This window comes from Phacochoerus africanus, chromosome 1 (assembly GCF_016906955.1).
Source record: "Phacochoerus africanus isolate WHEZ1 chromosome 1, ROS_Pafr_v1, whole genome shotgun sequence".
Taxonomy (NCBI): Eukaryota; Metazoa; Chordata; class Mammalia; order Artiodactyla; family Suidae; genus Phacochoerus; species Phacochoerus africanus.
In genome coordinates, this window is record NC_062544.1 from 275,400,150 (window position 1) to 275,413,529 (window position 13,380).

The 13,380-nt window shown below is 38.8% G+C and overlaps 1 protein-coding gene across 1 annotated transcript in view; it reads right to left on the minus strand.

The window, feature by feature from the left end:
* The window catches only part of SCAF4 (SR-related CTD associated factor 4), a 58,828-nt gene that overhangs the window by 19,003 nt on the left and 26,445 nt on the right, over window positions 1–13,380 (minus strand). The window contains 11 exon segments of the mRNA XM_047795391.1: window positions 72–228; window positions 1,233–1,346; window positions 1,774–1,874; window positions 2,926–3,116; window positions 4,499–4,584; window positions 5,095–5,259; window positions 7,218–7,326; window positions 8,036–8,139; window positions 8,141–8,236; window positions 11,748–11,924; window positions 12,554–12,693. Of these exon segments, the coding sequence (XP_047651347.1) occupies window positions 72–228; window positions 1,233–1,346; window positions 1,774–1,874; window positions 2,926–3,116; window positions 4,499–4,584; window positions 5,095–5,259; window positions 7,218–7,326; window positions 8,036–8,139; window positions 8,141–8,236; window positions 11,748–11,924; window positions 12,554–12,693 (1,440 nt within the window).

Here is a 13,380-nt window from a genome sequence, read left to right on the forward strand (position 1 = left end):
GAATAAGCATTTGTCACTGCACTACCAAGAAAAAATAGATCAATTTTTTAAAAAATTAAATACTCCTTTACCTGGATTAAGTGTATCGCTGTCCAACATTCCTCCTTCACAAAAACTTTCCAGTTCTTCAGGCTTGACTTTGTCCCATGGAATGTAAGTCACACCAAGTTCTACATCCCAATACTGCTTATAATCCGCCTTTATTCCTTTGTTTAAGGCCCAGGCAATCTATTTCACCATTAGTTAAAATATTAAAAAAAAAAAAAAAGGGAAGGGAGAAGAATGTCATAAATTTTGAGTTAACTCTTCTCACTCATTCTAATAACTCAGACTTGGTTGGCAAGGGAACAATCTGGCCTGGCCATCCTTGGATCTCACAAAGTTTCATTCGGCACTAGGAAACTGGTTACCCTTTTATCCCACTTTGTCTTTGGATGGAAATGTGACTGGCAATCACCTCTTTACTCATTCATCCAATCACCCACCATTTCCCAACTAAGGCAAAGAAACAGGGAAAGTTTATCAGGAACAGACTGAAGTTCCCCGTACAATTCAGCATAAAAGTGAGGAACACTTTGAAAAGTCTCGAGTACCGTGGAATTATTCAGTATCAGACAAAATCCTTTGGTAGTTCAAAGCCAAGGGTAGAACAGGGTGTTTTGACATTAAGACTGACTTTGAAATGTGAAAATTCCAAAATTTTTTGAATGACAAGATTACAAAATAACATTATCTTTAAAGCACCAATTAAATACCTCGATGAATTTGCACACACTTAAATTTTTTTTTTTTTTTTTTTTTGCTATTTCTTGGGCCACTCCCACAGCATATGGAGGTTCCCAGGATAGGGGTCGAATCGGAGCTGCAGCCACCGGCCTACGCCAGAGCCACAGCAATGCTGGATCTGAGCCACATCTGCAACCTATACCACAGCTCACGGCAACGCCGGATCGTTAACCCACTGAGCAAGGGCAGGGACTGAACCCGCAACCTCATGGTTCCTAGTCAGATTCGTTAACCACTGCGCCACGACGGGAACTCCCACCCTTAAAAAATTTTTTACCATGCACCTAACATTTAAAACTTTAACTCTTAGGAGATAATGATTTTTTTTTAAAGAAAGATGCACATATAATGCCCTAGTGCCCAAAATTATAGTTTTTAAAAAGTCATATAATACTTCATATGAAGTCTTAGAAGAAATGAATTAATTTAAAAGTATGAAACAGTACCTTTATGGATTTCTGATTCACTTTATAGTTTCCTCGGCTCAGTTTCTGCAGGGCACGATAAGCATCTTGCCTATGAACCATAACAATATAGGCACAACCTCTGGGAGGAATCATCTGCTCCAAAAGATTTAATTTTATGAAATATGAAAACAAGATATACTAAGTGATCACTTCCAACAAGCCCAACTCCAACCCTTTGCAATCCCCAGAGCCAGTGTTCTACATATAAAGAGATATTAAATGAATTTCTAAACTGTGGTTCCAGTCTGATCTTGACTGCCAATTAGCCACAAATCTACAGTCCCTCAAGCTTTATCATATAAAGACTGGTTTAGACAAAGGTTTTAAATTAAACTTGGTCATCCAAGAAATGTAGTTAGATGGAGAGAATGCTGACAAACACAAACTCAGAACACCTAAACTCTGGCCACATCTTCTACAAACCTGGGCAAATTTTAACTTAGCTCACAAGTCCTTAATTTCATAAAATAACATTAATCACATCTATCTACTATCATTGAATAATTTAATAAACACTCACATTAATTGATTCAATTGGACCAAACTCTTCTAGGAGACTGGCAACATCCTGCTGAGTAGTCCTTTTGTCCAGCTGACCCACCCAGAGTGTAGTACTACACACTAAAATAAAATTATAATCGTAAAATATATACATAAGATAATGAGTAGCATTATACTTAACATGAAAAAATATTAAAGAAAATACGCATGACTTAACATTATGATACCATATATGTTTAAGCAGAAAACCCCATAAACATTTTAAAAATTCTAAAAAACCACAGCAATCATGTAATACAGAAATGGAACCAGGATAGTGAAAGGTACACCAATGAGTTGGGGGAAAAAATGGCCTTTTTGAAGACACATCTAAAGATTTCATCTATGTAAACAAGGGCCAGAGAAGTGGTATTTTGCCCAACCCTGGCAAGTCAAGAGAGGAGCTAAGACATGATCCCAACCGATTCAGTGTTTTTGTTCACCATATGCAGCTGTCCCTTTCCAACTGTGGAGTGTATATGCTTTTTCTCTTATGTTGTATCCTCGGTAATAAGCCTTACAGAGTCAAAAGTTTTACATATGCCCAAGTCATATTATAAATTAAAATTTCATTAACAGCTACAGTTATATCAAGAATGTATCTAAGTACACCTTTTTAAACATATTCTAAGTAGACAATGAAATTTGGGAAATTAACATATTCTGTAAATTGTAAATCTTTTTTTCTTTTTTGGCTGTTCCTGCTGCATGCAGAAGTACCATGCCAGGGATCAAACCCATGCCACAGCAGTGCAATGCTGGATCCTTAACCGTCAGGCCACTAGGGAAATCCATGCTGTAAATTGTGAATCTTTATAAAAGAGGGCATTAGTTATTCTTGGGGAAAAAACCCCACCTTTCCACTATGTGTTGAAAAGCTAATGATTTTATATTTCACAATTCAATCTAAGACACACTATCACTCATCACTGTTAGTTTGCTCACTGCTGCTTTATAGCTGGCTTAACATACAAAAGCAAATCGAAAAGTTTATGCCAAAGCATAAAACAAATAAGACATGATGAAGCAGAATTTTCCTAACAGTTATAAAACGCTTCAAACTCACAACATGGAAGAAAAAAAAAAAAAAAACAATAATGCAGGATGTTTGAATATAAACATGTTCATTTACCACTTGCAGTTTCAGGCTTAATTTGAGGAAGGCCTTTTTGTCGGCGTTCTCTTTCTTTTTCTCGATCCCGTCTTTCTTGGGATCGGGATCTAGGAGAATGCCTGCGTCTATCTCTGGACCTTGATCGAGAACGTCGATGGCGGGACCTTCGAGATCTAGAACCAGATCGAGAGCGTCTCCTTTTTGGTGACCTAATATTTTCAGGAGGAGGGAGAATGGAGGGGAAAAAAAGAAAATGTAAACGTGTTATTGTGAAAAGGAAAAAATACAACTAGGTAATTTAATGTTTGGATATATTAAGAATGTGACAGAGGAAACTCACTTTGAAGATGTTCAAAGTTAAAAGCGCAACATATGTTAAAAACAAGATAAATAAGGTTGCTAACTTATGAAACCATCTTTCATCTTTGACACCCCTGGAACTACATTAAATGACATCTTTGATTGTAGAAGCTTATGTTATCATTGAGATATGCTTCTCAGTAAAGTCTTCTTTTCTGTAGCCATTAAAAATATACAATCTGTGGAGTTCTTGATGTGGCGCAGCGGAAACGACCCTGACTAGGAACTATAAGGTTGCAGGTTCGATCCCTGGCCTTGCTCGGTGGGTTAAGGATCCAGCATTGCCGTGAGATGTGGTGTAGGTCGCAGACGCAGCTTGGATCTGGCGCTGCTGTGGTGTAGGCCAGCAACTGCAGCTCTGATTCAACCCCTAGCCTGGGAACCTCCATATGCAGTAGGTGTGGCCCTAAAAAGCAAAAATAAAAACAAAAACAATCTGCGAGTTCCCGTCGTGGTGCAGTGGTTGATGAATCCGACTAGGAACCATGAGGTTGCGGGTTCGGTCCCTGGCCTTGCTCGGTGGGTTAACGATCCGGCGTTGCCGTGAGCTGTGGTGTAGGTTGCAGACGCGGCTCAGATCCTGCGTTGCTGTGGCTCTGGTGTAGGCCAGTGGCTACAGAGCCGATTCGACCCCTATCCTGGGAACCTCCATATGCCGTGGGAGCGGCCCAAAGAAAATAGCAAAAACACCAAAAAAAAAAAAAATCTGATTATAGTATTATTATCTTTTCTTCACTTTTTTTGGTTGTTAAATTGGTAAAGGAACTTTGAATACATAAATCTTGTAATTCCATATATATCCAGTTAGGTATTAGGAGAAAAAAACGTGGGTTACAATAACTTTTTTTTTTTAAAATACTTATCCTGTTTCCATCCCACACATATAGATATACAAATATACCAAGTGTTTATTAAACCTGCACATCTGAAAACAATCCAACTTGATTTTAAATAGTTTCCTTTTTTTTCTGTTTAGGGCTGCACCTGTGGAATATGAATTGGAGCTGCAGCTGCCAGAATACGCCATAGTAATGCCAAATCTGAGTGGCATCTTCAATCTACACCAAAGCTTGTGGCAATGCAGGATCCTTAACCCACTGAGCAAGGCCAAGGATCGAACCCACATCCCTCATGGATACTACTTGGGTTCTTAACCTGCTGAGCCACAAGAGGAACTCCTAAACTGTTTCCTAAGACATACAGATTTGGATTAACATTTTCCACAAATTACCTGGATGCTGATCTAGATCTCGACTTTCTGTTATCAGACATGTGCCGCTTCACCTCTTGAATACAAGGTTGTTCTACTTCCATTTCCTTTAAAAACAAAACATGAAATCCTTCATTAAATGAGAAAGTGGAAATTATAAATAAAGAGGACAAAAATCTAAAAAAAATATTAAACTGCAAATCTGTTGCTCTGAAACAGTTCTCTTTTGGTTACTCGAGACCAAATTACTAGTTTAATAATGGCTGGCCATGAGTGGGGAAAGTTTTTTTGTATGATTTACAGGATTAGAAGAAGGACTTCTCTACTTCTGGAAGTTATTCTGCGTAAGTTACACACTGTTCTAAAAAACAACCACCTAAAGCAGTGAATCAGGCACTGGTTAAGCATTCCGTACTCTAAATCGATCCTCAGAGAACCCATGGAAATTGGCAGTATACCAGCTTCCATATGAAAAACTAAGGTCACAAAGGGGGTGAATATGTGCCCAAGTTCATTCTTCATATTCAAAACTGAAGACGATAAACCAAGAGGCGGAAATCTGCCTACAAGTCAAGGGAACTACAATGGTAATCGACGACCTGAGAAGGAAGTTTTACCTGATGTGCCTTTTGTGTCAGTGGCTCATTCTGCGCCTGAAAGGAAGTTTGGAAAGGCTGCTGCACAGGTGGAGTTGGAGGAATCACGGACTGAGCCATGGGAGGAAATGGAGGTGTAGGAAGAAGGCCAAATCCTGGCATCTGTCCATTAGGAGGAAGTGGAACCTTTTGTTTTTTAAAAAAATTGTATGAGTAAGTTTTAAGTAATAGCTACCAAAAGTAATTTGAAAAAAACTTACTTTATATAAAAGTATCATTAATGAATTTTGATCAAGGAAAAACTATGACATGTTAACAGTGATTAAATAATTTCTATAGGTATAATCTTTATCCAAAGAATTGTTACATATCCACATATATGAATACACAGATCTGGTTTTAGAATTTAAAAACATCACTTCATTTATATGACAGACTAAATTCACAGGTACTCTATTGCAAACTGTCTCTCTTCAACTTTAAAGGCAATTATGCTTTTTCGGGAGGAAAAGTGCACTGACTTCTGGGTTCACTTTTTAAAAATTTACTAGGAAATGTTTCAACTAACATGCTTACTTTTAGGGTTTCAAATATCATAACAACAAGAGTAAGCTACAATCTAACATATTTCTACATATGACATTCCAATGCCAACAGAATTTAAAAAGTTTAATACAATAATATCACAAAGAATTATTCTTTCTAAGCTATTGATAAACATTCAGTAACTGTTAAACATTTGGAAATAAGTTCGCAGGTTTTATTTGTACTGTATTTGTATTTTTTTTTTGGCCGTGTCTACACATGCAGAAATTCCAGCATCAGGATCAAATCCACAGCACAGCAATAACAATACCAGATCCTGAATCTGCTGAGCAACCAGGGAACTCCTGTTTTCTTTGTATAGTCTCAACAGGCTTATAAAATATTTTTTAAAGCTTTATTCAGGTCATTAAAATCACAATATTGGAATTACTCTTGTGGTACAGTGGAAACATATCCAACTAGGAGCCATGAGGTTGAGGGTTTGATCCCCGGCCTCGCTCAGTGGGTTAAGGATCTGGCATTTCTGGGAGCTGTGATGTAGGTCGCAGACACAGCTCAGATCCTGCGTTGCTGTGTCTGTGGTGTAGGCCGGCAGCTATAGCTCCAATTAGACCCCTAGCCTGGGAATCTTCCTTCTTATGCTGCAGGTGCAGCTCTAGAGAATAAAAAAACAAACAAAAAAAACACCGTATCAATTTCATATGACCAAACACAGGCACATCTCAGAGATATCGTGGGTTCGGTTCCAGACCATTATAATACAGCAAATATTGAAATAAAGCAAGTCATATGAATTTTTTGGTTTTCTGAGCGTGCAATACAGCATTATGTCTAAAAAACAATGTATATTCTTTAATTTAAAAATTATTTTATTGCTAAAAAATGACAGCAGTCATTTGGCAATGCATGATTGCGACAAACCTTCAATTTATAAAAAATGCAGGATCTGTGAAGCATAAAAAAAACAAGGTATGCCTGTATACAGAATGGACTGAACATGATACAGATTAAGAAAATAGCCTCTAGGTTGACTGCAGCACTAAAGGCCTAGGATTTGTATTTTTTAAAATGCCCCTCCCTGTCCCCATTATTTAGGTGCACAGTCAAGTTTAGGAAGCTCTAAATTAGAGGGTTTACTAAAATAAACCCAATGAACAAAACTCTAATAACTTCCAGCAATACTCTACTATGCTATGCTCCTTTTACTGCAGATTTTAAACTATACTGATGAATGTTGAGAGCTGAAATATCTCTATGGCATCAAACCATACAACAGTTTAAAAAAAAGTAAAGGCTTACTACAAGGGAAAGAGCTGTCTATAACCAGTTCCCTGAAACAGAACCACAATCTCTCTCTAAATGATTTAAACAAAAAAACTCATTATTCAATTAGTAGCATATAATATTTAGCATCCTTTTCTTAATTAAAGGAAAAAGCAATTCAAATCAGCTGTGTGCTCGATGGCTTTTAGTGCATCTGTCAGTAGTATTTAGCTACTCACACAGCTAAATAACAGTGGTCTGGGAAGTGCAAGATATATAGCCTAATGAACAGATCTTCAGTTACTAAAACTCGGCTGCTAGAAAAACGCCCCTACCTGATGGTGCACTGGATCCTGCTGTATTGTCATCATTCGTGGTTGAAACTGATCCATGTTTTGATGTTGGGTATATGCTGGTTGCTGCATGCCATCTCCAGGAAATCCACTAAAAAAGATGAACAATCTTTTTACCTATTCAAAACCACATGATTTTCAGCCACATTTATACTACAGAAGCTTAAAGAATATAGTTCAGGAGTCATTAACAATCAACATTTAACAGAATCACACTCACACACTTAGCATTACTCCTAACATAAAAGCTATTTTAATTGTAAATCTGACAGAATCCCCTCTCCATTCACGAGAAAACTCCAAATACCACAATTTTAAAAAACAATTTTAGGAGTTCCTGTTGTGGCGCAGTGGAAACGAATCCAGCTAGTATCCATGTGGGTTCAATGCCTGGGCTCACTCGGTGGGTCAGGGATCTGGTGTTGCCGTGAGCTGTGGTGTAGGTCGCAGATGTGGCTCGGATCCTGTGTTGCTGTGGCTGCGGTGCGGGCCAGGAGCAGTAGCTCCGATCTGACCCATAGCCTGGGAACTTCCATACGCCCAGGGTGCAGCCCTAACAAGCAAAACAATAAATGAATAATTTTTTTTGGCCGTGGATCAAACCCGCGTCATAGTAGCAACCTGAGCCGCTGCAGTGACAATACCAGATCTTTGACCTGCTGCAACACAAGGGAACTCCAAAAAATAATTTTAAAAGACTCTATGTGAAAAATGTTTTGGTTACAAAGTGTTACTTGCATTATGCCTTATAATAATTACCAAATCTCTATTTGCTGAGAAATCAAAAGAAGGCAGCTTACAAGGGTGCCTGTGGAGGAGAAGCAGCAGTTGCAGCAGCAGCAGCAGCAGCAGGCACGGCAGCAGCAGGTGCAGGCGGTGCAGCAGGGGTAGGAGGTGCTGTGGTGGGCGGTGGCGGTGGCAGCAGCAGCAGCAGTGTCTTCTTTCTTTGACTCTTCCACAGCTTCTGGCTCATCATCGTAATCAAATCTATCAAGTAGCTTCTGGAATAGGTATGTCAATATTTCATTTTAAAACTGAGACCGTGAGTCAGTGCACAAAAAACTTTATAAAAACAGATATGCACCATCATCTATAATCCCACTATGCTGTCATGTACAATCTCATCTTCTCACACGCCTCTTAGGACCTTGGTTCACAGACAAAGAATTGTTATACAAATGCTATTTTGAAAAGACACACTTAAAAATTCTGCTGTTCTTCTACATTTCTAAGTATTCTCTTTTTGACTATTTCCCATATGATTTTATAGTTAATTTAGTGATAGAAAGATTTCACTAAAATACTCATTTTCCTAGACTAAAAACCTTTGGAACTTTGCACACATGTAAACAGGTATACATTTTCGGTTGGCTCTGCAAAATGTAAAAAGACCACGCAAGCATTATAAATACTTATAGAAAAAGGTCCATATGCTGCTTGCTCAAGAATATACCAGTAACATGAAAAAAAAAAAAAAGAGAGAGAATGGCATAGACAGGGCCACAAAGTCTACCTGTACACTTGTCTTCATGGCTCACCTTAGTTCACCAAAAATTTGTATTAAAAGACAAAAATAAACCAAAAAACCATAACCAATCAGGGCACTTCACTAGATCACATGTCCAGAAGAAGAGCCATTTAAAATATTACAGGAATTCCCGTTGTGGCACAGCAGAAATGAATCTGACTAGTATCCATGAGGATGGGGGTCAATCCTTGGCCTTGCTCAGTGGGGCGGGGATCCAGTGTAGGTCGCAGATGCAGCTTGGATCCTGTGTTGCTGTGGCTGTGGTATAGGCCTTCACCTGTAGCTCTGATTGGTCCCCTAGCCTGGGAACCTCCATATGTCGCAGGTGTGGCCCTAAAAACAAACAAACGAACAATTACTAGAAGTTCGTGTTGTGGCACAGCAGAAATGAATATGACTAGGAACCATGAGGTCAGGGGTTCGATCCCCGGCCTCGCTCAGTGGGTTAAGGATCTGGCGTTGTCATGAGCTGTGGTGTAAGTTGCAGATGCGGTCTGGATCTGGCGTTGCTGTGGCTGTGCCATAGGACGGTGGCTACGGTTCCAATTAGACCCCTAGCCTGGGAACCTCCACATGCTACAGGTGTAGCCCCAAAAAGACAAAAAAAAAAAAAAAAGGATGGCAACATGAAAACCTTGCCTTGCAGAATTCAGACTCAAGACTACAACATTAACTCTTACTTGAATTTCCAGCCTGCCATTTTGACCTACAAATTTCAAATTGGCCAGCTTCCAAAATTGTGTGAGCCAATTCCTTTTGCAAATCCCTCCCTTTGGAGTTCCCACCATGGTGCAATGGAAAAGAATCCGACTAGTATCCATGAGCATGCAGTTCGACCCCTGGCCTTGATCAGTGGGTTAAGGATCTGGCATTGCCATGAGCTGTGGTGTAGGTTGCAGACTCAGCTCGGATCCCATGTTGCCATGGCTGTGGTGTAGGCTGGCAACTGCAGCTCCAATTCGACCCCTAGCCTGGGAACTTCCACATGCTTCCGGTGCAGCCCCCAAAAAACAAAAACTCTCCCTCTTGACCTTTTCTGTGTGTTTTAAGATAATTTTTTTTTCAATTTTATTGGAGTATATTTGACTTACAATGTATTATTAGTTTCAGGTGTTCAGAAAAGTGAATCAGTTACACATACAAATTTAAGATAATTGCTAAAAACTAGACATTTAAGGGGTATACGTATGTGTATGTAATTGCTTCTGTCCCACTGAAGAACCCTAACATACGCGCCCAGGAACAGGCAAACAAAGTCTGAAAAGGAGTAAGGGCCAGGAACACACCTGGAAATCTAAGTTGCAAGTGTTTAAATTGCTACGATGCAGAAATAAATATATTAGAACAATGTCCAGAGACAGACACAGAAATAAATGGGAATTAAACATATGACAAAAAATCATGAGGGAGAATTCGCTGTTCCCAAAAAAATAAAGATTTAGCCATCCTAAATCATACTCTACAATAGGTTCTGGATGGCTTGAGACAAACAAAAAACAAAAATATAAAACTACTAGGCAAAATGTAGCATTTTAAAATACAGGGGAGGAGAGTTTTTCTGATCACAACACAGAAAACTAAGAACTAAGCCACAAGACATAAAAATTTATGTTCACAGATGTATGAAATAGCTGTGAAAAAAAACACATACGTATCTGTTCAAAGCAGAGTGGAACTGATTCCTTTTTTACTTTAGAACTTTCAGTAATATTTGCATTTCCCCCTATAAGCAAGTACTTCTTTTCTACTCAAATTTTATCCAACCTTCTGTTAGTAGTCACTCATAAATCACTAAGATAAATAACAACCAGTATTTACCATACGGACTCTTATTAATCTGGACTATCAGCTATAAAGTTATTTTATAATGAGAATTTTGGAATTAGAAATTTTAGAAATGATTAAACTAAAAGATATTTCATTATAGGATTTTCAAATTTCTGTGGTTTTTGCAGTGAAACTTGCAAAATGAAATGAAATTTTAAATAGTCATAAATCCAATAAATAGACTAGGCATAAGTAGGTAAGAGTGAAGTTAGGCTTAAGGAAACTCAGGTTGTGCATATTCAGCATAACTATATCCTTAGTGGGAGCTCCTGAAACATACCGAAGGTACAACAGAGCAGCTGAAAGACAATGAACCAACCCAAACCCTCATATTTCAGATATGGCAACTAACATTTTTAATAGCAAAAGACATAAACAACTTAAATGTCTCTCAACAGGAGAAGAGCTAGGAGTCCCTGCTGTGGCTCAGTGGTGATGAACCCAACTAGTATCCATGAAGATGTGGGTTTGTCCCTGGCCTCACTCAGTGGGTCAGAAATCCAGACTGCTGTGAGCTGTGGTGTAGGTTGCAGCTGCAGCTCGGATCCTGAGCTGCTGTGGCTGTGGCAGAGGCCAGCAGCACCCCTATCCTGGAAACTTCCATATGCCACAGGTGCAGCCCTAAAAAGCAAAACAAAAGAAAAACAAAAAACCATGAAAAGAGCTAAATTGTGACCATGTAATGGAATACTCCTAATAGGCACTCAGTAAAAATACAGATCTACATCTACTAACCTTAACAACAGAGACAAGAGGATTAAGACCAAAGCAAGCAAGTTAGAAACGGTGTGTAAATATATTAAAAACACACGTTTTTATATATGTATATATACACATATATCTAATGCCCCCAAAAGAAAAGCATATACTCACAGGACACTAATTCTAAAAAGACATACAGCAAAAAATCTTTAAGCATGGGGATTAACAGTGAAATGTTCTCCTCTTTACTTTCCTTTATACTGAAAAGTTTGCAGCACGTATATATTACATTTATAACCAGGAATAACAATCAGTATGTGATGTCGGGGGGAAATCCCTCAAACCACCACAGAACAACAAAATGAACAATTCACAGAGAAGCTAGAGAAGGGTAACTTCTACATTCCAGGTTGAGTGATAGAAACAATGGGGTGGGTTATGTGAGAGAAGCGTACCTTGTCAAATGCAGTTTTTTGTTCAGGTGGGGGGAAAGCAGCTTTTTGTTCAGGTGGTTGTGTAGGAGCTGTCTTTAACTGAGCTGTGATAGCCTGAACCTGGGCCATCACAGCATTGTCAATGGCGGGAGACTGTGGTTTTGGAGGCTGCTGAAAAGTCTGAAGGATCTGCTGAAGCTTAAAGAATGGGAAAACTGATAAACCACATAACAAAGTATAATCATAGTACCAAAAGTTAATTTACTTAAAAAGTCTTAAAGGTGACTCAAAACAGCACAGGCACAGAGTAAACTGGAAAAAGGAATCCACCTTTTTGGAATGGTTAAGCTCATCCATGGCTGTGAATGAAATATATCAGGGATACAATGTGTGTCACTTAAGGTTTAAAATGTATGCTGAAAACCCCAATAGTAGAAGATGATGGTCAGAGAGAAGAGAAAATACTCTGAATTGTGCACAAGGTAAATATGTTTTCTAAAAAAAGGGTAAAAATTCAAGTCCAATCCAAATAATCTTGAAATCAACTGGAAATGTTAGAATTATGAGCAATAATACCAGACACACTTAGCACTTCTGCAATTCCCTCCAAGGATACTTGCTATTGCTCAGGGTGCTGTTCCCGTTTCTCACCTTTCCCACGTGCTCTCTATTACCACTATGCATTTATTTACCTTCCAAGTGAAGGCTTTCCTAGTTGAAAGTAGAAATATTTCCTCCCCATACAGTGCTCATTAGTTAGGGATGAAAAATAAAAACAGACAATAGTACCTAACTGCACACAATTCAACCTTTGGTAAGTAGTTTACCTGTTGACCTTGAGTTGACTGAAAGAGTTGGGCCACAGCAGCAAATGCATCAGAGCTGGGCAACTGTGGTACAGTTGGTACAGAGTTTGTAGTGGCTTGTGGAAGTTCGGAAGAAACTTTAACTGGCGGCGGAGGTGAACCTTAAAAAGAAAGATCATTAAGGCCTAAGAAAACATTAACCTATAAATATTTTTCCCCACTCTTGTTTGGCCACACCTGTGGCATATGGAAGTTCCCGAGCCAAGAACTGAATCTGAGCTGAAGCAATGCCAGATCCTTAACCCATCTTGTAGGGCTAGGGATTGAACCCATGCTAGATCCTTAACCTGCTGCTTCACAGTGGGAACATCTTTAAATATTTTTTAAACTCCACTAAACTTCTTTACTGAAGTAATACTTCATTCAGTTTAACATAGAGTGAAAATATAGATTATTGTATTACAGTCTATACTATAGCAAGCATGAAAACTGTTATTAGAAGTAAGAATTATGCAGAGTTCCCGCCAAGGTGCAGCGGAAATGAATCTGACTAGGATTTGTGAAGACGCAGGTTCATTCCCTGGCCTTGCTCAGTGGGTTAAGGACCCAGTGTTGCCGTGAGCTGTGGTATAGGTCGCAGACTCGGCTCAGATGTGGTGTTGCTGTGGCGTAGGCTGGCAGCTACAGCTCCAACTAGACCCCTAGGCCTGGGAACCTCCATATGCTGTGGATATGGCCCTAAAAAGCAAAAAAAAAAAAAAAAGAAAAAAGAAAAAAAGAAAGACATAAGAATTATGGAAAGAAAACCATTATCTTCCAAGACATAAACTCAAAAGTTTCCTTCTTAT